The following is a 22,445-nucleotide window of genomic DNA, read 5'->3' as shown; positions in this document are numbered from 1 at the left end:
TCTTGAAAGAAATACTGTGGGGGTAAGACACCCCGGAACCCCTATAGGTGGGGGTGGAAAGGGTAAATAGCATTCTGTTGTGTGGCATTTTCGTGTCATATCCTGCAAGTTATGCTTCCTGCAACACAGCATGGCAAAGTTGGTTGACTACACAGAAGGTGTGATATTGCTATCCTCGAGCAATTTCAACACATATCTCACAATACTGCGGGGGTAAGACACCCATGGCACCATTAGGGGTGGGGGTGGGAAAGGGGTGACATGTAAAAATAATAGAAAACGACTGATATTAGTGTGGAATCTATAGTTTTCGGGGTCGTTAAGATGAATAGTGACACTCCCAATGCCATTCAACTCCAAGACACCTCTGACACCCCTAGGGGTGGGGGTGGGATGTGGGTGCCATGTAAATATAATCGAAAACGACTGATGTTAGAGTGGAATCCATAGTTTTCAGGGTTGCTAAGGCGAATTTTGACACTCCCAATGCTGTTCAACTCAAAGTTCATTTTACACTATAGTTACAATTCATTATTTTCCTGTCTAATAGAAGATTGGGATAAATAAATACCCGGACAATGCCGGGCAATCAGGTAGTAATATTATAATAATAATTCACTACCCTTCTCCTGGTTCATCTTTAAGACATTACTAACTTTTTATTAAATTTTATTACTACTTATTTATACCAATCTTTGATTGATTGATTTGATTTATTTTACTTCGCTTTTCTGCCACTTTTGGCTAATCACAAAGATGAGGATGAGTGATGAGATAATGGAATTGATAAAGGGACACTAACACCCACGTCCAGGCCGCGATTCGAACACGGAAGCCCTGACATTATAGTGCATTGCGGTAACCACTCTACCATGCAGGCCAGCTTATTCATATACATTTACATTGTACATGTTGATTAACTGATCAAGCTATTTTAAGTTGCTTTTCTGCTACTCTTGGCTAATTGTGGCGATATAGAAATGATGCAAGATGAAAAAAAGGACTATTAATCATTGCTATGTGTATCTATTCTCATTGTCATGTGAGAGATCCAGGTTTGATTCCCATGGTGGAGAGTTTCAAGTGGTAATTTTTCTAGGAATGTCCATGCATTTAATGGGACTCATCAAGTCTCAAATAAATGGGTACTTTGGGACAACCATGAGGGGTAAAGGCAGTTGAAGCATGGTGCTGATCACTTTACCTTACCTCTCCAATGCAATAGATTCATTCCGTTTCACACTAAATATAACATCCGAGGGGCATCAAAAAGTTTTGCCTGTTGAGGTATAATTTGTTTAATAATGGAAAGATTGAACATACATATAGTTTGCCTGTAGTGTCCTCTACTCAGAGTTACACTTCCACATAGATCCCATCACGTTCAATGCATTTCAGCGAGCGTTTTATCATGAATCAAAAAAGTTTGAAAGATTCCACAGAACACTCCCTGCTTCACCGTTCAGAGCTGTTTTCACCTCCTGTACGTCCTTGAATCTCATGCCACGAAGCACAGACTTAAGTAGTTAAGTTCAAAGTGGGAGAAACTGAAAGTGTGGACAAGAGAAGGACTGGCAGGTGATCCAAGTTTATGACTGATGACAACCGCCACAGGGCTGATGAGCTGATAGACGCATCACCATTCAGGACATTTCTGATGCCGTATACATGTCCTATGGGCCAGCACAGGTAATAATTCAGTGTTTGAGATACCATAAAGTCTGTGTTTCGTGGCATGAGGACCTACAGGAGGTTAAAACAGCTCTGAACGGTGGGGCAGGGAGTGTTCTGTGGAATTTTCCAAACTTTTTTTTGAGGCATGGGTAAAACGCTGGCTCAAATGCATCGGACGTGATTGGAACTATGTGGAAGGGTAGCTCTGAGTACAGGACACTACAGGCAAACTATATGTATGTTCATTGTTTCAATCTTTCCATTATTAAACAAATTACACCTTAACAATATTAAAAAATATTGCCCACACGCTCATAGACACCAAAATCAAGGAAACGCACGCCATAATGCACTTCCCGCACGAACTAAACATCGATAGCGGGCAAGCGCACCATACTTGGATTCCACTACTGCAGCAGTTATCGCCCGGAAATAGCAGACGACGTACCAAGACGCACAGCGCACCTAACGGCAGCCAGAGAACTACGAACAAAAGACGCATGCCAAGCAACAGCGCAGCAAGTTCCAACGAGGATGGTGGCAGTGGCCACTGAAATTAATCGAAAAAGAAGAAAAAACAGCTTCGCGGATAAAAGTGAGTACTAGTTTCTCCGTATTTATATACTACCGCGTCTCTCTTTTCCCAATCATGAAAAATATTTCTATTAACAACACAATAAAAATATCATATAAAAGATATTTTACTTACGTATTTGTGAGTCTACTTCTTGAGTTAGCTACGTTATATGATATACAGGGTGAGTCATAAGTCTCCATACAAATAGTGAAAATGGTGACTAATGTTTATTTATCCTTTTCAGGCAAGTGCACCAATGAAAAAGAGACGCCACTAACGAAGGAAGAATTTAATTACATCATTCTGTTGGCTTGGAGTGTTACCATCCATCATACAATGCAACCCACAGAATGCAGATAACCCATGACACAGTGGCCAAACTTATCAAGAAATTCAAGACAGGTTCATCTGTTGCCGTCTTCCAGGCCTGCTTTGGTCGGCGACGGAACCTGTCCTTCTGAATTTCTTGATAAGTTTGGCCACGGTGCCATGGGTTATTTGTGTTCTGTGTTTTGCATTGCATGTATGTGCTACATAATGGGTGGTACCACTCCCAGCCAACAGAATGATGTCAATCCATTCTTCCTTCGTTAGTGGCATCTCTTCTTCATTGGTTCACCTGCCTGAAAAGGAAAAATAAACATTAGTCACCGTTTTCACCATTTGTATGGAGACTTATGACTCACCCTGTATATTATTTTTATTGTATTCTTAATAGAAATATTTTTTAATATTTAATATTGTGAGTAATATGCACTAAATCCAATATGAATTATACCTCAACAAGCAAAACTTTTAGCAAAATTGAAAGAAAAGTAGACAATACAATTCAATCCAAAGTGATCATCAGCCAATATCTTAGGAGTTCATAAATGTGAAGCAACTAATATTATTTTGGTTTCCTCATCCATCATCTTATAAACACAATCCCGCCCGTAAACGACAATGGTCGTATGTACTCTTGTATTTGCCCATAAACAACTAAGGTCGTTTAGCTGCAGTGTCCATTTTTTTCTGCCCTCATGTTGATTAGCAAATGAAATGGGGATGCACCTCATGACTGGGAGGAGGTTCAATGGTGTATCCGAGAACATGTCCAGGGTGCCAAATTATTAATGGCTCCAGAGGGTGGGGGGGCAACATGTTTGGATCCTTGGATTACCAATGGTAGGGGACACCAGCAGAAACCTCGAAGAGGTCAGGTTTCTATCCACTGGGCAGAAAAATTTGACGACGCAGCCTCCGTGGTGCCGTTTTGAAAAACTCTGAAATTCAAGATGGCAGTAACACTTTTTTATATAAGTTTAGTTTGATTGACTGATTGATTTGGTGTTTTAAGCCCACTTTATGCACAGTAAGGATAATCGAGACTTGACCTACAGTTTAAAGTGGGATCCGAACCACTATGTGCCTCCACCGGGTATCAAACCCGGGACCCCTTAATTACAAGGCGAGGATGCTACCACTGCGCCACTGGGAAGGTCTTATGTAAGTTTGGATTCAGAAAATGGCTGGACTGGTGGTTTGGATGCCCCTCCCAGCACGTACACCCATCACCACACACAAACTTTTTTAAAAAAAATAATTTTGACATCACCAGCAAACTTTTCAAAATTTTTGAAAAAAATATAAACAAACTTCATAACAAACCTTTCTTCACTTCTTTCGTGAACCTCATCCACCACAACATGCGTCACACCAGAAAGTGATGGGTTTCCTTGAAGGCGTCTCAATAAGATACCAGTTGTACAAAACAGAAGTCTTGTTGAAGGTGATGTCTTGCTTTCCAATCTAATCTGCATGTAGAAAACAAATAGATCATGGTGCTGACACAAAGAACAATATGATTACAAAATTCACTCATAAATATGAACTATTAACCAAAGCTAATGCAAAATTATTTGAATCTAGTTGCAAAGACATCTCAATAAAATAAAAATAAAACTATAACACTGGTTAAACTTTAGCTGGGTAGTTTTCAAGATAAAGGGTGTTTCATAAAGTGTGCAGGTTTTAAATCGCTTGTCGTCTTATTGTTTGAAGGATGGCAACATTGTTCTCATCATTTGTGTTATCTCTTATCATTCCGATTATTACTTGAGCAATTGTTTTCTTTTTCAGACGTTCAGTTGAGTTGCCATGGAGCGGTGGTTCACTATTGAGCAACACGCAATTGGTCAGTTAATAATCAGAATGTTAAGAGATAACGAAAATGATAGGAACAGTGTTGCCAACCTTCAAATAAAAAAATGACAAGCAAATTAAAACCTGCACACTTTATGAAACACCCTTTACTATAGAATAAGTACATATTTCATAATGCACTGAAATTGCTGTTAAAGTTTCCTGAAGTATCAGAAAACTTCTTGCCTGTCCATGTATGTATGATCATGCAGATAAATCAAACTTCCAACATGTAAAATAAGATCCTGCCTGTTGAAGTGAATGCAAGGTAAATGCTAAAGAAACCTTGGTAAGCATTTTTAACCTATTAATCTATTATGAAGATGTAGGGATTGCATTTTTTCTTGTTCTACATCAGTTTCATGTTGCTTCTGGCTAAGAACAATAACATGAATGAATAATGACTAGATTAAAGTGATGAAATAACACTCACATAAGAATACATAGGACAGGATTTGAACTTGGAACCTTTGTTCATAATTGGGAGAAGAGATACGCAGTACTAGATAAATATGGAGAAAATAGTACTCACTGTATCCGCGAAACATTTTTTTCCTTCTTCTTTGTTCTATTAATTTCAGTCAAGCCATCCTCAATCAACCTCCAATGACAAATATAGCGGTTTGTCTTCCCCTACCATCCCACCACATCCAACCACATATCCAAAGCCCTTCTCCCCTATGACATCGAAGTAGAGCACAAATCAAATGCCAAAATAGCTGATAAACTAAACAAACACAAACGGTACTTCCTCTCCCCCTTGATAAACCAGGTGTATACTATGTAGAGTGCGAGTGCAAGGCACATTACACCAGCAGGTCCATAAAATCTGTCACTGAAATAATCCAACAACATCTAACAGATGCAAAAAAAGCTCAACCCACTACTGGTCTTGCTAAACACATCAAATACAATAGCCATAAAATACAAAAGATACTCAAGCACACGCCCACACCCTCGTAGACACCAAAATCAAGGAAACACATGTCATAATGCACTTCCCACATGAGCTAAACATCGATAGCAGACAGGCACACCAAACTTGGATTTCCCTACTACAACTGTTAACACCGGGAAATAGCAGACGTACAGTTAACAGCAGCACACCAAGCAGCAGCCAAAGAACTATGAACAATAGAAGCACGTCAAGCAACAGTACAACAAGCACCGTGGATGGTGGCAGTGCCACTAAAATAAATACACCAAAGAAGAAGAAAAAACAATTTCGTGGAAAAAGTGAGTACTATTTCCTCCTTATTTTTATTTGGAACCTTTGATTGTGAGATCATGAGTTGACCAGTATTTAACTCCACTTTAGGCACATATAGACCAATCAGGAGTCCATCCAAATAACAATGTGCAACAGGTTTCAAACCAGGAGCGCTTGATTACAAGGTGACAAGATTACCACTTACATGACAAGGAAGAATTTTAATATTCCAAACTACAGTTGCAACGATAGTTTCAAAGTTATTCAAAGTATGATTATTATAAAACAAACTTATCACACACGTCTTTCATCAGATCAACTAAATTTCTTGGAAACAGGTGATCTTCATAAGAGCAAATTGAAGTGTGAAGTACTCATAATATTATTAAGTCATCTATTTGGTAATGTTATGTCTTTTTAGATGAAAAATATTGCATCATGCCTGACCAGGGTTTGAACCTGTGACCTTTAGGTTCATGGCACATTATGCTCACCACTCCGCCTGGGTGGATTTCTAAATTTAAATTGTTACAATAATGAAGAGGTAAAGATACAGATGATTACAAGCATATCTAAAATTCTTAATACTTGTTTCTTGCAATTTCTTTTAAACCTATTGGTACATAAAGACTGGTTGATTTTCAACATGCTGTAAGAAGCAAACTTTAACTACCAGAAGAAACAATAAATATGTATAATAGTATTAGTATGCTTAGGTGTTAGACACGAAGTTAGAGATAAAATATTGCACTTTTACCAACCTGATATCCTACAGAATTCCCAATTTTCTCTAATCTTTCGTCAGCAACTCGTTGTGCTACACCAATCGCAGACAATCTTCTTGGCTGAGTGCAAACGATCTCGCAGTGGCCTCGGGAGTTGCTCCAAGATCTCAACCAGTGGTCCAGGATATACTGTGGCACCTGGGTGCTCTTTCCACACCCTGTCGCACCACTCACAACAATCACTTGGAAATGATTCACAGCACGAAGTATAGTTTCCTTCTGAGACCATGCAGGAAGCTTCTTTCTGTCGTCAAGAACTTTCTTGTACTCCGACGATCTCACTTTTTCCACAAAGTTTTTATGCAACTTTTCATTCTCCACGTCTTGCTGGAACCCGTTCTCTCCGTGCACCACTTTCTTTTTCTCAGACGTCCAGTGAATTTCATTTCTTGGCACGTCTTCTCTTGATGTGTTGTTTGATTCATCATCAGTCTGCTTGGATCTCATCAATGGAACTGTTGGGTCTACATCCACACTCTCGTTGTCCAGCGTATCATTAATCTCGTATTCATTTTCTAGTATATTTACAAGGGAATAAACACATGGGAAGTGGTCTTTCGATAATTCAGCAGCTTCTCTTAACAAACGCTTTGTTATTTTCAAACAAGTAGATGCAGGAAACTTTGAATAACAGCACGAAATACACACAAATGGAGCTTGAAACGGATATTTGTTATTTTCCGGAAACCTTATTTCAAGATCAAACGTCCTGTTGCCCTCCTCCTCTTTCAAATGACTATCAACAACCTTCACTTCAGTTCTTGGTGATTCATGCGAATATCTACAGTTGTGCTGAAACTTACAGTGACCCTTTAAATAAAACCTACATATAGTTTTCTTATTTACATTCTCATCCAATTTCTCACGCTGCTCGTTATCACACTTCTGCAACTTAAACAAATAGTCTAACTTTAAATTAATCACCCAAACTCTATTTGGGATCCTCTCAACAAAAGCATTTTCGTATATTGATTCTAACGCGGATTTTTCACTAGATCTCTGTTCTCGTATACACTCATCATCCTCTGCTATGTTATTAGCTTCCGTGTCACAAGTTTCATTATTTACATTGTCTAGATCATTCAGGTCCAAGGTGAGATTAAAATATTTTGATAGCAACAACTCAAGGGCCAATCCAGTATCTCCTTTCGTAAACCGCAGAGCTTCCATGCAGTGTTTTGTATGGAAGCCATAGCTGAAATTGAAAATACTTTGTATAAACAACAAAAACATAACATTACACAGGACCTGAAAGTAAAAATAACAAATGGAAAGAATGCATCCAGGACAGGAGAAAAAAATATTGATTGATGTATCGCTTTTTGTGCCACTTTTGGCTAATTTGCGAAGATGGGGATGAGTAATGACATGAAATTGGTGAATGGACACTCACAACATCCATGTCCAGGCAGGGATTCGAGCCTGGGACCCTTGGCGTTGTAGCATGATATGCTAACCACTCTGCCATTGGGGTTGTCAATAGGAGAAAAAAGCAGGATGATTATTGAGAAGGCCAAAATTTAAGCATATGATGATGGAGCACCTCAAGAAGAAGAATGTCTTGTTTATATTGACAAATTTTATACTGGTGCTTCATCAGCGAATGTATCACATCAGAACAGACCTCAATTGTCACATTTAACAATTAGAATCTTTATAGTTTGCCGCCAATTGTTGTGGAAAAGAGAAACAAGAACATTGTTGAGACTTTCACATCAGACTTACTCGATAATTCGAAACATGTCAAAATTCTACGTTGGGTTTGATAACAAAAGGCAGTTCTCAATAAGCCACTGGAGTTACCGTATTTACGCGTGTATAATGCGAACCATGGTTTTAGATGGGGAAGAGCGACAATTATATCTTGTATATAATGCGCAGTACAATTCAGGTTCAAGAAATGGCTTTCTTAGTTGTAGGTCGTAAAGCTGTTGCTGATCAAGGGTGGACAACATCATATCTATTCAATAAGTCGCCAACCCATGCCACCTCCCTCCACTGTGTCTTGCATCCCAAAGCTTTCACTTGGGACCACCTTGTTTATTCTGTAGTAGCAGAAAGCAAGATCAAAATTATGTTATGGATTTACAGTGCTCAGGAAGCTATTTTCTATTAATTCTCGCCTGACAAATGCCACTCATATGCACCCAGTCTGCTTGAATTCCACCAGAATGGAGCCGCTTATCTCAATGTTTCAGAACAATCCGATACAAAGTGAAAAATCATGGTAAATGTCCATTTCACTTTCATAGTGTTTTTTGAAAAAATATTATTACTAGGTCTCGGAAGTTGAAGACCTATAAATTGCCAAAAAAAGACCCATAAAAGGAAAAAAAGACGTATAAATGTGATCCAACTTAATTAATAACTTCAGTTTTAATTACATATTTAATGAATAAAAAAAAAATCTGGTGGTATGGAACACACAGTGCGAAAAATCTGAAACCTTCAAAACAAAAGAAAGTTGCCACTTACAGTGCGACCTTCCAGACAAGTTACGGTTAAAAGACCTTGTACCGTACCTGCTTCAGTCGTCCAAAAATTATTTACTCTCGTTTCAGAGATGGTTCAAATATATTTATTTATTTCTTTTTTTTTTTATTTCGTTACTACAGAAAGGATGTTTAAGAGGTGATGGTGATGAACTGATGATGATTCAAATTGAGAATGGGCAGTAAAAACGTAGTCGAAAGAAGAGGAAGTTGCAAAAAAAGCTGTTAAGACCCAAACAAAAAAAGGCTAAAAAAGGACCCATAAGCCAAAAAAAATGCCAAAAAAAGGCAAAAAAAGCACAAATAAAACCCACCTTTTTTTGGCCTACAATGACCCAAATTGAACATATATTATGTTGGGCCTAGTCTTCGGACATTAGGGAAAAAAAAGATTTTTCCTCAACTTCCGAGCACTAATTATTACTATAGAAATCCAATCTGGTATTTTGTATTTGCGGCTGTTGATATACACGTGTTGTATGCAGTGACAGTGAAAACATGCGTGGTTTCATGTTGGCTGTCCGAATTATTCTGTGTATAATACGCACCACAGTTTTGGGAGCAAAACGTTTGGAAAAAAGTGTGCATTATACTTGAGTTAATACGGTATGCAAAAATTACATAAATGAATATATAAACAAAACGAAAACAGAAGGCATACGCTAATGAGTAAGGGTACCCAGAGGGTATATGGCATATAACAACGTATACCCTCGACTGCACCCCTGCAAATATTTTAAGTAATACTTTTACAGTTTTTACAGACTCTTACTCATACTTGGGACTGAAATTGAAAACGATAAGGAAAAGTGAAGCATGTGGAAGGCGTAATGTACAGTTAAATAGCTATAAAAACAGCTACAGATTACTCCCACACTGCAATATACAAATGAAGACATCTTACCTTTCTAGCTTTCTCAGTGCAAATGAATTCACACGTTCTTCTTGAATGTCAGTAGTAGTCTTCTGTGAATAGTTGCAGCCTCCTTTGACTATCAGAGCACCAGTAGTAACCCAATAGTGATGAGTCAGATTATCTCCCTTGTCCACATATGCAGTTTTATTCAGAGTGAAATCCTGTAAATATAACATGTACATAACAAAAAGCATTCAGAAAAACCAATGTACATGTGTACTTACAAAAGAATCCTAGTTACTAGTTGAGCTTCTTCAAGACACCTATTTCTTGGAAATAGACCAATATGTAGTAGTGACAACAAAGAACAGATATAAAATTGCAAATTGTCCATCAACTTCCGTAATTTAATAGGATAATACACGTGTATAATGCGCACCCTGGTTTTTGATAGGGAAAAGTGACAACCAATTATATCTTGTATATAATGCGCAGTACAAGCCAGGTTCCTTAGATGTTGGTCGTAAAACTGTTGCTATGCCGATCAACAGTGAATGACATCATTCCCATTCAATGAGTCGCCTGTTGGAATGTGGACCAAGCGGAGAACATTAAATTACAAAGTGAAAAATTGTGGCACATGGCCTTTAAGCTTTTATAAGTGGTTTTGCTCATTTCCTTTTTTCCTTTTCTACAAAAACTTCAAAATATATATTTTTTCTATGACTAATTGAACATTTATAGGAGGCACATTCAGGACCCTCATAGTAGCAGTTATACTGAATGCAACTCCAACTGGCGGTTGACCTTGATGGCTGTTTCTGGCACGTCCTGTCGCCCAATCATTTTCGGGGGCATGTTGTCCGATGGGTGTCGACAAATTCACTTGCGAAGTAAAACCTGAAGGGATCACATCACTCTCCCGAAGCAACGTTGCCAAGCGTACTTCTGTTTTTGCCAGTTTCCTTTATATGACTGTGTGTCCACCTGCATTCCGACCTGTGGGTGGTCCTTCCGGAAACTTCAACGTGCAGAACCACGTGTCCAGTTGAACCCGCTGATTTCTGGTGTTGACCGAGAAAACTCTTTCTCCCTTTACAGTATGTTTGGCAACATGTGGTGAACCCAGCACTCATTTGTTTCGTCCCGCGAACAATGCTAGGTACCTTGTGACTCGAAGAAAATTCAACTGATCGCTGAATTGCTGTTTCCCAGCCACGTTTAGTATAGCAGTACAAGATTTCTTCTATCAAGGCATTTACACTCCATATGTGTCATATTATTTGGCCAGTAATAAATTTTAATTATCTTCTTTTTCCTTATCTTTTTCTTCATATAAAGTACCATAAAAATCAGAACATTCCTTCATTTTGTAATGAGCTTATTTCAACTGCATTGCACATAAGTGTCACCATCTTCAATGGAATACTGTTGCCATATTCAGAAACTACAGAATGTAAGCTTCACAACGATATATAACATGGTAGGGTTCCGTAAACATTAAAATATAATTCCGTGCATAATACGCACCACACCTTTTGGGGGCAAAATTTTGGAAAAAAGTGTGCATTATACATGAGTAAATATGGTAATAGTAATAGGGTACATTCAAAGAGAACAACTACGACTAGGACTGGACCATCTTCAACAAGCCTTGCATGAGAACCACGGTTTTTTGTGCCAACTGTACCTTCAGTCTAGACCTGGTCCTTACTTCAGTTTCTGTCATGTCTCTATCTACACCTGAAGATGCAACTTGCAGTAATAAAATTTTAAGTTTTTCACTGACTGATGAGCAATGTTGTTTATTATAAATCAGGTTGTTAAATCTTTTTTTTTTAATGACTTAAATCACTCTGAAGAAATAATTCAGAGAATAATGTACATAAGGAATTTTAGATATCAGAATCAATTTTGGTGAAAGTACATTAATCTCGTAATCATTTAATGACATTTATTAGGCTCTAAATGAAAAGAAAGGAAACAAAATATGATGAGGTGAGCTCATACGAGAGGAAATGTAATATGCAAATTGTAAACACACTTACAAGGTGTACAACTTTGCTTCCGCCGTTTTCCGACAGGTGGCAACAACAGGAAGTAGCGGTCGAAAGAAGCAGATCGCAGACGTCACGCAGTTAGCTTGGACCTCTGTCAAGATAACCCCATTCAAACATTAGTCGAGTGGTGTGTGCATCGTGAAGTTGTTCACGATTGAAAATGTCAGTGTACGAGCCAAATTCTCGCCATTTGCGCGAGGTTCTACTTTTGTGTTTCAATATGAAGAAAACTGCGGCTGAGGCTCAACGAATGCTCTCCACTACATATGGTGAGGACGCTATAAGTGAGAGAACCTGTCGTGAGTGGTTTCAACGCTTCAAGAACGATGACTTTAACGTCGAAGACCGGCATAGTGGTGGAAGACAAAGTTTTCGAAGATGCAGAATTGGAGACATTGCTGAGCGAAGACTCGCGTCAAACTCAAGAAGAATTGGCACGATCATTGGGAGTGACACAGCAAGCCGCAATACAGCGAGAGGCACGACGAAGTGATTTTGCAGCATGACAACGCACGACCCCACGTTGCCAAAGTGGTGAAAACGTACTTGGAAACATTAAGATGGGACGTCCTACCCCACCCGCCTTATTCTCCAGACATCGCTCCCTCTGATTATCACCTATTTAGATCAATGGCTCATGAACTGGCTGACCAACACTTCCGATCTTATGAAGAAGTCAAAAAGTGGATCGATTCGTGGATCGCCTCCAAAGATGAACAATTTTTTAGACGCGGCATTCGTACGCTGCCCGAAAGATGGGAGAAAGTAGTGGCCAGCGATGGACAATACTTTGAATAATGCCTGGGTAAGCAATGTTTTTCATTACAGCATCATATTTTTGGGGAAAAACGGCGGAAGCAAAGTTGTACACCTTGTACATTTCTCTCAATTTAAAATTCAATAATTTTTATGAGCAAAAATAAGAAAAAAATGTGTAGAATAATGAACAAAATACTAATCATGTTAAACCATAGAATAGAATGGTCTTTATTTATTTAAGCAGCCGTGTTTCGGCCTCATGGGCCGTTCTTACAACCAACCATAATAAACGAATAATAGTTTTTCTTGTATGTACGCATTGCTTCCATTGTAGAATTATCTTCCTGTAGTTTACGGTTATTACAAGCATAAGGAAACAGTTTTTCGTTGTGACCTTTCAGGAGAACACACACTCCCTTCATCAGACATTTATCTTCATATAAGGCTTTAGTAAAAATAAAGATAATATAAAGATTATACAATATTAAAATGATACATTGAATTGATTATTATATATACTGTGGAGTAAAGACACGTAATAAGTCTTCAGTAGTTCATTGTGTGTGTGCAGGAGGGGGGGAGTTAGGTATGCATTGTATGATGTGTGCAGGAGGGGGGGGAGTTAGGTATGCATTGTATGAAATGTAAGTGCAGGTGTAAATGTTATCCATAACTAGTATCATCATCATGGCAGCTGATATTTTGCAAACTACCATTAAAAAACCCACCAAAATTAAGCTACGAAGACTACAAAAAAAAATTACAATTATAGAGTACATCCAGTGTGTTTTATTTTCACTAGAAGATAAGTTACTGATATAATTTCATAAACACACTCAACCATAGTAGGTTCACATGTACAGTATCAGAAACTTATATTTATTTATTTGCTTTCTTATTTGTTCACATATTTTCAGGGTTGTTTACCAGAAAAAGTATTTCCATAAAAAAAATATGCCTACATGTACACCCAACAGCAAAACAAACAGTAGGCGAATTGCAGTGGCGTCTCGTCCCTTGGGGCTTCCGGGACTTAGCCCCTAAAGAAAAACGGACGTATTCACGTAATTATCAATCACCATAACGTATAACTATCACACAGTGTTTTAAAAGGCGATTTTTACCCACGTAAATTCATTGTCTGTTGTAATGGATACGACAGCGCTCCTAGCGGCATTGATGTCAATTATCGCTTTCTGGGGCACGTCGCAAAGGAAGGCGTGGCCTACACCCACCTACGCTACAGTGAAGGTCACATGCTAGCAGAGAGAGGAGGGGAGAGTGCAATGGATTTGAGTGCTGATTCGGGGCTACTTTCGTTGCGTCGCGTTCGATCTTGCATGTTGTTCTGTAGTGTTTTGGTGGCTTTCATTCGTTATGTTTGAGTGAGTTTGGCAGGGTTGATGTTCGAACACAAATTGATGAAGGAAATAGGTTGTCAATTACAAGACACAATGAATTTGTCCGGAAAAATAGGCATATATTAAATAGAATTATCGATTGCTTAAAATTCTGTGGAATACATGAACTTGCTCTACGAGGACATAATGAAAGAGAGCAATCTTTAAACAGAGGCATCTTCCCAGATTTATTATCCCTTCATAGAAGAGGTAACTTCGTGTTCTATATTGTAGTGAAGAGTTGAAAAACATAAACTCTATCAGTAGATTGCATTAATTTTTTTATTTAAAATTATTTAGAGGATACCTTTTCAGAAACAGTAAAAATGACAAACATAGTTTTAATAACTCCAGTGGCAACAGCTGAATCTGAACGAAGTTTCAGCACATTGAAGCGTATTAAAACCTGCTTAAGAAATGCAATGGGCCAAGACAGACCAAATGCCTTGGCGCTTGCTTACAATAGAGATAGAATACATTTCAAAAATAGAGGGCTACAACGAAAAAGTAATAACAAAATTTGCTGAGCAGAAGAACAGGAGTCAACGTTCGTAGAAAGACATGTTTCACAACAATACCTGTTTCTTTTGTAATCATGTGAATTGTCATTATATTTTAAATTCTTTCAAAAAATAAGTCCAGTTTTGTAGTTTAGAAGATAAATACCCGTTTCTTTGTAATTCATGTAATTTGTCATTACATTTTAAATTCTTTAAAAAAAAGTAAGTCCAGTTTTGTAGTCTAGAAGAAAAAAATACCTATTTTTTGTAATTCATGTGAATTGTCATTATATTTTAAATTCTTTAAAAAAAAAAAAAGCCCCGGCCAAATTTGAGGCCACGAGACGCCACTGGCGAATTGTCCACCACCATTTTCATTTGGTCTGTATTACACAATGTGATGACAATAAATTGAAATAAAGACGTCAATAAGCAGAGAACAATGTCTGCTTCGAACCAACATAGTTTCATTCCTTAAAACAACACAGGATGTAGAATAAAAAAGTAATGAAAATAGCGGTGGACAATTTGATTACCATTATCTTTGCCGTCGTTGATTGTACAGTGACAAAAACATACAAGCAACTTTAAGTGTGTTTTTTTAAAATTAAAAAATAGATTTATATCAATAAAAAATATCCGTGGCGAAAGAAGTCCTCATCCTTTGAAGCGATCCAGTCAGAGACCCATTTTTCGATATCTTCTGAAGAAGTGAACCGCTGTCCAATCAAATCGTTATTCATGCAATCGAACAAGTAGTAGTCCGAAGGAGCAACGTCTGGTGAATACGGCAGGTGGGGTAAAACTTTCCATCCGACATTTTCTAAATAGGTTTTGACCGGTTTTGCAACATGTGGGCGAACGTTATCATGTTGAAAAATAAGTTTATCATGTCTGTTCTCCCATTCTGGTCGTTTCCTGACCAGAGCTTGCTTCAAACGCATTAATTGTCGTCGATAACATTCTCCATTAATAGTTTCACCCGCTTGCAGCAGCTCATAGTACACCACACCTTTCATATCCCACCATATGCACAGCATAACCTTTGCACAGTGAATATCTCGTTTCGGCTGTGATGGACCTGGTTCACCTGGCTTCACCCAGGCCTTTTTTTGTTTCGGGTTCTCGTAATGGATCCACTTCTCATCGCCAGTAACAATGCGATGCAAAAACCCCTTTCTTTTCTGTCTTTGAAGCAGCAATTCGCAAATGGTTTTTAGTCTTTCAATTCATGTGGAACCCAATTGTGACATCTTTTGAATCATTCCCATGCTTTGAGGCATTTGGAAACTGTTGTTTGATCAACGCCTAATGCTTCTGCAAGTTCTTCCTGCGTTTGACACGAATCCTGATCGAGCAATGCTCTCAATTCTTCGTCTTCAAATTATTTTGGCTGTCCAGGTCGCTCTTGGTCTTCCAGGCCGTAATCACCACTTCTAAACCGTGCAAACCACTTCTGACACGTTCGCTCAGCTAGCGCATGGTCACCATACACTTCCACCAAAATACGATGACTTTCGGTAGCAGTTTTCTGCATTAAAGTAATGAAGCAGAACACCCTGCAAAAACACTTTATCTGGCATGAACTGCGCTATGTTCAGTTGACTACAAAATGCTGTTGTTGATGTGTCAATCAACTGCCCTATACTACGAACGATGCACGCTGACAGGAGTTTTCAATGCATGTGTGGATACACGGAACTGTGGGACGATACGCTCGTTACGCCATCTCTTGTCCAGGTGCACGAATTAATTCCTAGACCAAATATATATCTCTGTGCATGTGTGGATTTCTTTATTACCATCAATCAAATAGCCAGCTCTGTGGGTCAAGCATTTTAAGTGGTCGAGTTTCAATCTATCCACTTGCCAGGTTATAATCTCAGACTGGGCATGGGTGGTCTTCGTGAGTGTATCTATTCCATCTAATCATTCATTGTTGTGATTAGCTAAAAGCAGCACAAAGTGATGCCTTAAATAACATAAATACAACCAGTATCAACAAAAAAGAACTGTTGAAAATCACACAGCAATGGTTGAATATCAACCAGTGTCCCATCTACACTACAATCATACTTTTCGTTCACATTAAAACTCTTCCAAAATACTTCAACTAGTGTAAAAAATACCTTACCTTTCCATGAATTTCCTTCAATGTCTCAAAAATGCTCGCCTCACTTTCTTTGCTTATCTGCAAATTTTGCATCTCCACCTTCAACACCTTCCTTCGCTCCTCGTGGCAGCTGCAGAAACAAACATGGAATATAATATTGTCCTTCACTGTTCAATATGATAGGGTCAGCCGAAAACTGAGCCCAAATGTGCCACTTTCAACTTATACAGATGGCAATACACTTACTCATTTCTGCCAATATGGATACTTATACAGGGAATGAATCGGGCAATCCTATGTTGGAGGTAACATGTGACTACCACTAGCTTGAAGACCCTGCTTTACACTTCAGTTATGGGGGAGTCATCGAACGGGGTGCAGCTCGAATTCGCTGTAAAAGCAGATTACAAAACAAGAGTGAAGTGTCTATGCAGTATTTTGGGTAAGTTACAAATTACATTGCCAAGCATGGCCACAAGAATTTGAGCCACCTCTTCCTGGATCCAATCTTTAAAACCACTTTCCTCAAAGATTTTAATGCAGGTTTTGATGACATGGACAAAAAGCACCACATTATGACTTGATATATGCAAATGTTTCCGAACTGCACAGACACATACTTATTGTTGTTCTTGTAATATGGTTTTTTAGAGCGAATGCATGCTCTGCCCAATTCACGACTCCATCATAACTGAATTGTAAAGCAGGGGCTGCAAGTTAGTTGTAATCAACAACTATCCAGTGTTACAAAATAAAGGGTGTCTCAGAAATATTTTTGTTTTTGAATCCGCTCTCTGGGGCAATTCAGACATTACGGAGAAATGAGATAGATCGCAAATGCTTGGCAACATTGTTAATATTTAGTTACCATGGAGAGCTTTACGAGGCAGCAACGTGCTTTTTATAAACATAATGATTATGCTGTTGTGCGTCGTTTGTACAGGCATCATTATAACCTGGCAGGAATGAGAGACATCCCAAGCGCAAATTTAATTAAATATTAAGAGAAAGTTTGAAAACACTGGAAGCACTTAGACGAGTAAACCGCCGTGACTTCCAAGGTTATCAAGACCGAACAGAAATGTTGACCATGTGCGCCAGTCTGTCAGTGAGGATCCTCCTCGCCAATCGTTAAGACTGCGTGCAGCAAGTTCAAGAATAACTGAATGTGAAAACATGGACGGTCATCACCATTTGTCCAATGCTCTTTTCCACAAATAAACATTTAATGTTTAAGCTTTCTTTTGGTAATAAATTTATCGTTATACACAAAATTTATTTATTTTAATAGTTTTAAAAATGAAAAATATTTCTGAGACACCCTTTATAATTTGCCTTACAGATTTTTTTTTCTACATTAGTTCAAACAGGGAATTCTGAACTATCTCTGGATAGCAGTAGATTTATATTACATATGTTTTCACCGACAAAATAATAAGAGGAGATAAGACTTCCTCTCAACCCCTATCCATGGTGCCAGTTTGAAAATGGACAGATGTTACGAAAAAATGAAATGACTTGACAAATTCAAGGGCCTGTCAAATTTATTTAGTTTATTAAATTGAACACAGATTCTATTAGCAGAGTTAAGCAGATTTCCAATCATATCATACCCTTAGGTATGTGGGATCTTATTGGGTGATGTAGCTCACTAATCATTCGATATCTAAAATAAGTTCATATTAATGAAATTTGAGGGTTATCTACTGTGGTTGATGTCTCTTTGGATTCCTTCATTAACAAAATATATATATATATATATATATATATATATATATATATATATATATATATATATATATATATATATAGCCTATATATATATATAAAATCTCTTCAAACAAGATGAATGTGGGGGGAAAATTGGAATATATTTCCATTGCTAAATTCAGGAAAAAAAGGGAAAAACACTTGTCCCTGACAAGTTTTTGGATACATATTCAAAATTCCCTGACTTGATCATTCATAGGTTGATTGCACTGACATATCCAAGTTTTCTAGGATTCCCAGTCAGTGGACACTGAAAATATTAAAACAGGTGCTCATAATCTTCTAAATAAGATTTTCTTCCAAATACTGCAACTTCCACAGAATATTCAGACTGCACATAAATATCAACCACTATCAAAGATATAAGTCTGATCAACACTACATACAGATATATCTGTTCAACACTAATTTATAATAACTCTAAATGTGTTTCCGACAAACTCACCTTTCATCTTTATGCGAAGGCTTAGCATATACAACAGTATCTTCTATACTTCCATTCTGGAAGGCTGCTACATCTCCCTTTCTGCTGGACCCTGATTTTGCATAGTTAGCAGCCCCACCTCCTCTGTTTGGTCTGTTAGCACCTTTCCTTTTTACCACAATGTTGTCAGCCATTGTGACTGTGTTCCCTTACCATTGCATTCAGAAGAAACTGCAATTCAGTAATATATATATAACTTTTGGAGTTTAAAGATATTCTGAACATATAAATACTTAGCTATTGACAACTAACTCTTGGCTATAATATTTACATTTGTACTTTGGTTATTTTGTATTGCTGTTTTAGTTCTTGGGTTAATCATGATGGTAAAGATGAACGGAGCGAATTTACAATACCGGACCCCTCCCCGATTTTTGTAGAAATTGCAAAATAAGGGGGTCTGTGATCGCAACCAACAATGCACGATTGCTCATTATTTATCGCAAGATTTTGCGTTTCCAATACTTAAGGAACAAAATATATATTCCTGACATTACTAGGACCCCAAATTTTAACTATGCTTGCCTAAGCTAACCTTACCATGAATGGTTTGTGTGGCTACCCATGCATGTTTTTAAGACCCCAAATTTTAAATATGTTTGCTTAACCTAAACTAACCTTACTGAGAATGGTCGGTGGGGCTATCCGTGAATAGTATTGCGCTAATTGTGATAACGAACCGATAAAAAAAATCTGATTTTTGTAGCACTTTAACGGCAAACGTTCTTCACCGAAGACACCATTTTCGTATGTATCCTGCAATTTTACGATTGATGCATTGTTGCCAAACTTACCTGTAATCAAATCATTCCACTCGCTCTTCTACATCGCAAATGTCACTGTCAGCTTCTTCGTCATCTTCGATGCATTTCTGTGTGGGATCGTAGAGCTTACCGGCTAGGCGAAAGAATTTTAAGGTATGCTCGGCAACGGGTCCGATTGTTTTATGATTTCTCCTAGCACAAAGACTATTTATTGTAGAATTTTGGAAATCATGTCACACGAAATTTGAACATTCCTTAAAGTAAAGAGCACTGTTTGGACTCTAAAGAAGTTATTTATGTTGAAAAAAAAAAAGAACTTGAAAATTACCTTACGCACTTCTCATGGACAAGATATCCTCAGTCGTCAAGCGACAGTAAATATGGTAGAAGCGTGGGAATGAATGTAGAAGTAAATCTTAACCTTAGTATAATGCATTTAGGTACTTTATTATAATGCTAAGGGAAACAAACCTAACCTGCCTAACCTAACCATGGAAGGATATATTGAACTAAATCTTAAGTAATCGCTAAAACTCCACAGTATGTGTTAACAGACATACATTGAAATCGAACCATGTAAAAATTGTATTCGTAGCATGATAAAATCGCAATAAAAGAAAAGGAACTTGGGCCGTTCGGGGGGCTTTCCGTGAATGGTTTGTGGGGCAATCTGTGTATGGTTCGTGGGGCTACAAGTCAGCTACCCATGCATAATGTATAATTTCCACCGGTGACGAACACGATAGTAGGTATTTTTCGGTGAAGAAGGTTGAAACACTGCTTACCCACAACATGTCAAGATGTGGCCGCCATATTGTGTGTTCCGGAAGCGAAGAAAGGAATAAAAAAAAAAGGACTCAGAATGTGAAAAATTGCGTTTGTTTTCATGTAAAAAGCATAATGGCACCTTGAACTATGTTCCGCAATACACAATTGGTAAGTACGAACCATGTGAAACACAAAATATGCGATTTTAATTTGTATCCGATCTATGAAACAAGTACCTTTTTTGTTTCACAAGCAAATATATTCCTGATACTACCACGACACCAAATTTTAACTATATTTGCCTAACTTAACCGAAACTAACCTAACCACACGTCAATGGTTCGGGTAAGACTCTAGTTTACGTCCTTTTCCTAAGGAATATATGTCATATATCATTGGAAAGGTTATTTTATAAGGAATTCAATAAAGTAAATCCCAAGGCGAGGAAAAATTTCCTGGAGGAGAAAATCGAGAAAAACCGATGTTGTCCGGATATGCGTGATTGAACGTACTGAGGACATTTTTCGATGATGAAGCACATATTTAGGGGTAAAATGAGTGCCAATGGAACCTAACCTAACAGGACTAACCTAACCTCGTAGGCATACCTCGTTCCTGTGAATGGTTAGTGACAGAAAGTGTAAAAAGAAAACCTTACTTATCCTACGGAGGCCGGAGCGCTGTCTGCTAGCATGGTTTTGTAAACGGGCAAGAAGCAGTGCACAAAAAAGACGTAAACGGGCAAGAAGGACGTAAACTAGAGTCTAGCCATGGTTCGCAAATATTTTGCAATTTCTAGATCCTGATACTACCATGACACGAAATTTTAACTATGTTTGCCTAACCTAACATAACCACATGTCAATGGTTCATGGGGCTAGCGTCAATTATTTTGCAATTTCTAGACATTTCCGACAAATCTTAAGTCCAGATTCGTCATTAGCAGGCCTCAATTAGTAAGTTCGCCAAATATGAAGAAAATCGGAGAAGGGTCCAGTCATCTTAAGTCATACTTAAAGTACTCACATTGGGATAGACTGAAGGGAAAAGTTGTTCTCCACAAATCATGCAGTACGTAATCATTAAGCCGAGATGAAGTATGTATTAACAAACAGAAATACCATGATAAATTCGGAATTAAACAACTGGAACTTGGGCTATTCGCCTACTTTCCTAAGTTGTAAATATTTTAACATTATTCATTCACACCTCGATATCCAGGTTTTCTAGTTCATTGTGAAATATGCTATAGCTCGGTGCATTCATTTTCAAAACAAGTGCCAGAACTCGATGTAACTCAATAAAAATTACATGCTGGTCTATTGGTGTCAATAATTTTTTTATTACAAACAACACCAATAGCATAGAAACCAAACTTTGCGATTCATACAATATAAACGCTACTGCAGACGAAATTTGCTGTTACACTTAGTAATGATACATAAATAAAAACAACAGCGTAATCTTTTTACTCCGGTTAAGTATTACTGTATATTTTTTTCTCACACTAATAATTCCTGGGATCCTACCTTGAATGCAATTTTCACGTACTACTAGGAGTGCCGTCACAGATGCAGTTATTGCACCACTGGACATATTTGACCGTATTTGCCTTCGTATCACATCACATTGCATGACTGTGTTTATATGTTATATATAGCGCGTCTGATATCATCACACTTAACATCAGTCACACAAACAATTAAAGTGTGTTACAGAATGTCACAACTGGATTTTAATGCAGAAAAAAATATAATATTTACAGGAATCTGCATATTGGAAAAATCTTGTAAAATTTCTTATATTTGTTAACATTTGTTCTGAGGATCATGATGTATAAAGGATATTAAATAGAAAGGCTCATTTGCTTGTCGACATGCACATTGATTTGACTTGATGTGAGAGTTCATTGATATTGATGATAAATGATACATCCCACGTGTTACTACTAATTATTTAAAGTAACATCTATGGTAACAAACATTTATTAAAATATAGAATATAAATAGAAGACGAAAATCGTGTTCGATAATCGATTCAGTAATCCAT

General features: G+C 37.8%; 1 protein-coding gene across 2 annotated transcripts in view; it reads right to left on the bottom strand.

The window, feature by feature from the left end:
• LOC145980551 (putative ATP-dependent RNA helicase DHX57) overlaps window positions 1–22,009 on the bottom strand; it is a 63,365-nt gene extending 41,356 nt beyond the window's left edge. Inside the window, exons 1-6 of one of the 2 annotated variants that reach the window (XM_083113572.1) lie at window positions 21,926–22,009; window positions 18,826–19,035; window positions 16,632–16,740; window positions 9,827–9,999; window positions 6,407–7,625; window positions 3,902–4,047 (exon numbers count right to left, since the gene is read on the bottom strand). In XM_083113572.1, coding sequence (XP_082969698.1) covers window positions 3,902–4,047; window positions 6,407–7,625; window positions 9,827–9,999; window positions 16,632–16,740; window positions 18,826–18,998 — 1,820 coding nt within the window. In that variant the 5' untranslated portion in view covers window positions 18,999–19,035; window positions 21,926–22,009. Of the gene's footprint in view, window positions 1–3,901; window positions 4,048–6,406; window positions 7,626–9,826; window positions 10,000–16,631; window positions 16,741–18,825; window positions 19,036–21,422; window positions 21,438–21,925 lie in introns of those variants that run through there. The other variant, XM_083113573.1, reaches the window with a different exon arrangement.
• Window positions 22,010–22,445: the final 436 nt, after the last annotated feature.

The sequence above is a fragment of the Lepisma saccharinum genome, chromosome 28 (assembly GCF_977018435.1).
Source record: "Lepisma saccharinum chromosome 28, izLepSacc3.1, whole genome shotgun sequence".
NCBI lineage: Eukaryota > Metazoa > Arthropoda > Insecta > Zygentoma > Lepismatidae > Lepisma > Lepisma saccharinum.
The sequence above is the reverse complement of the archived record's forward strand: the minus strand, read 5'-3'. Positions and strand labels throughout refer to the sequence as shown.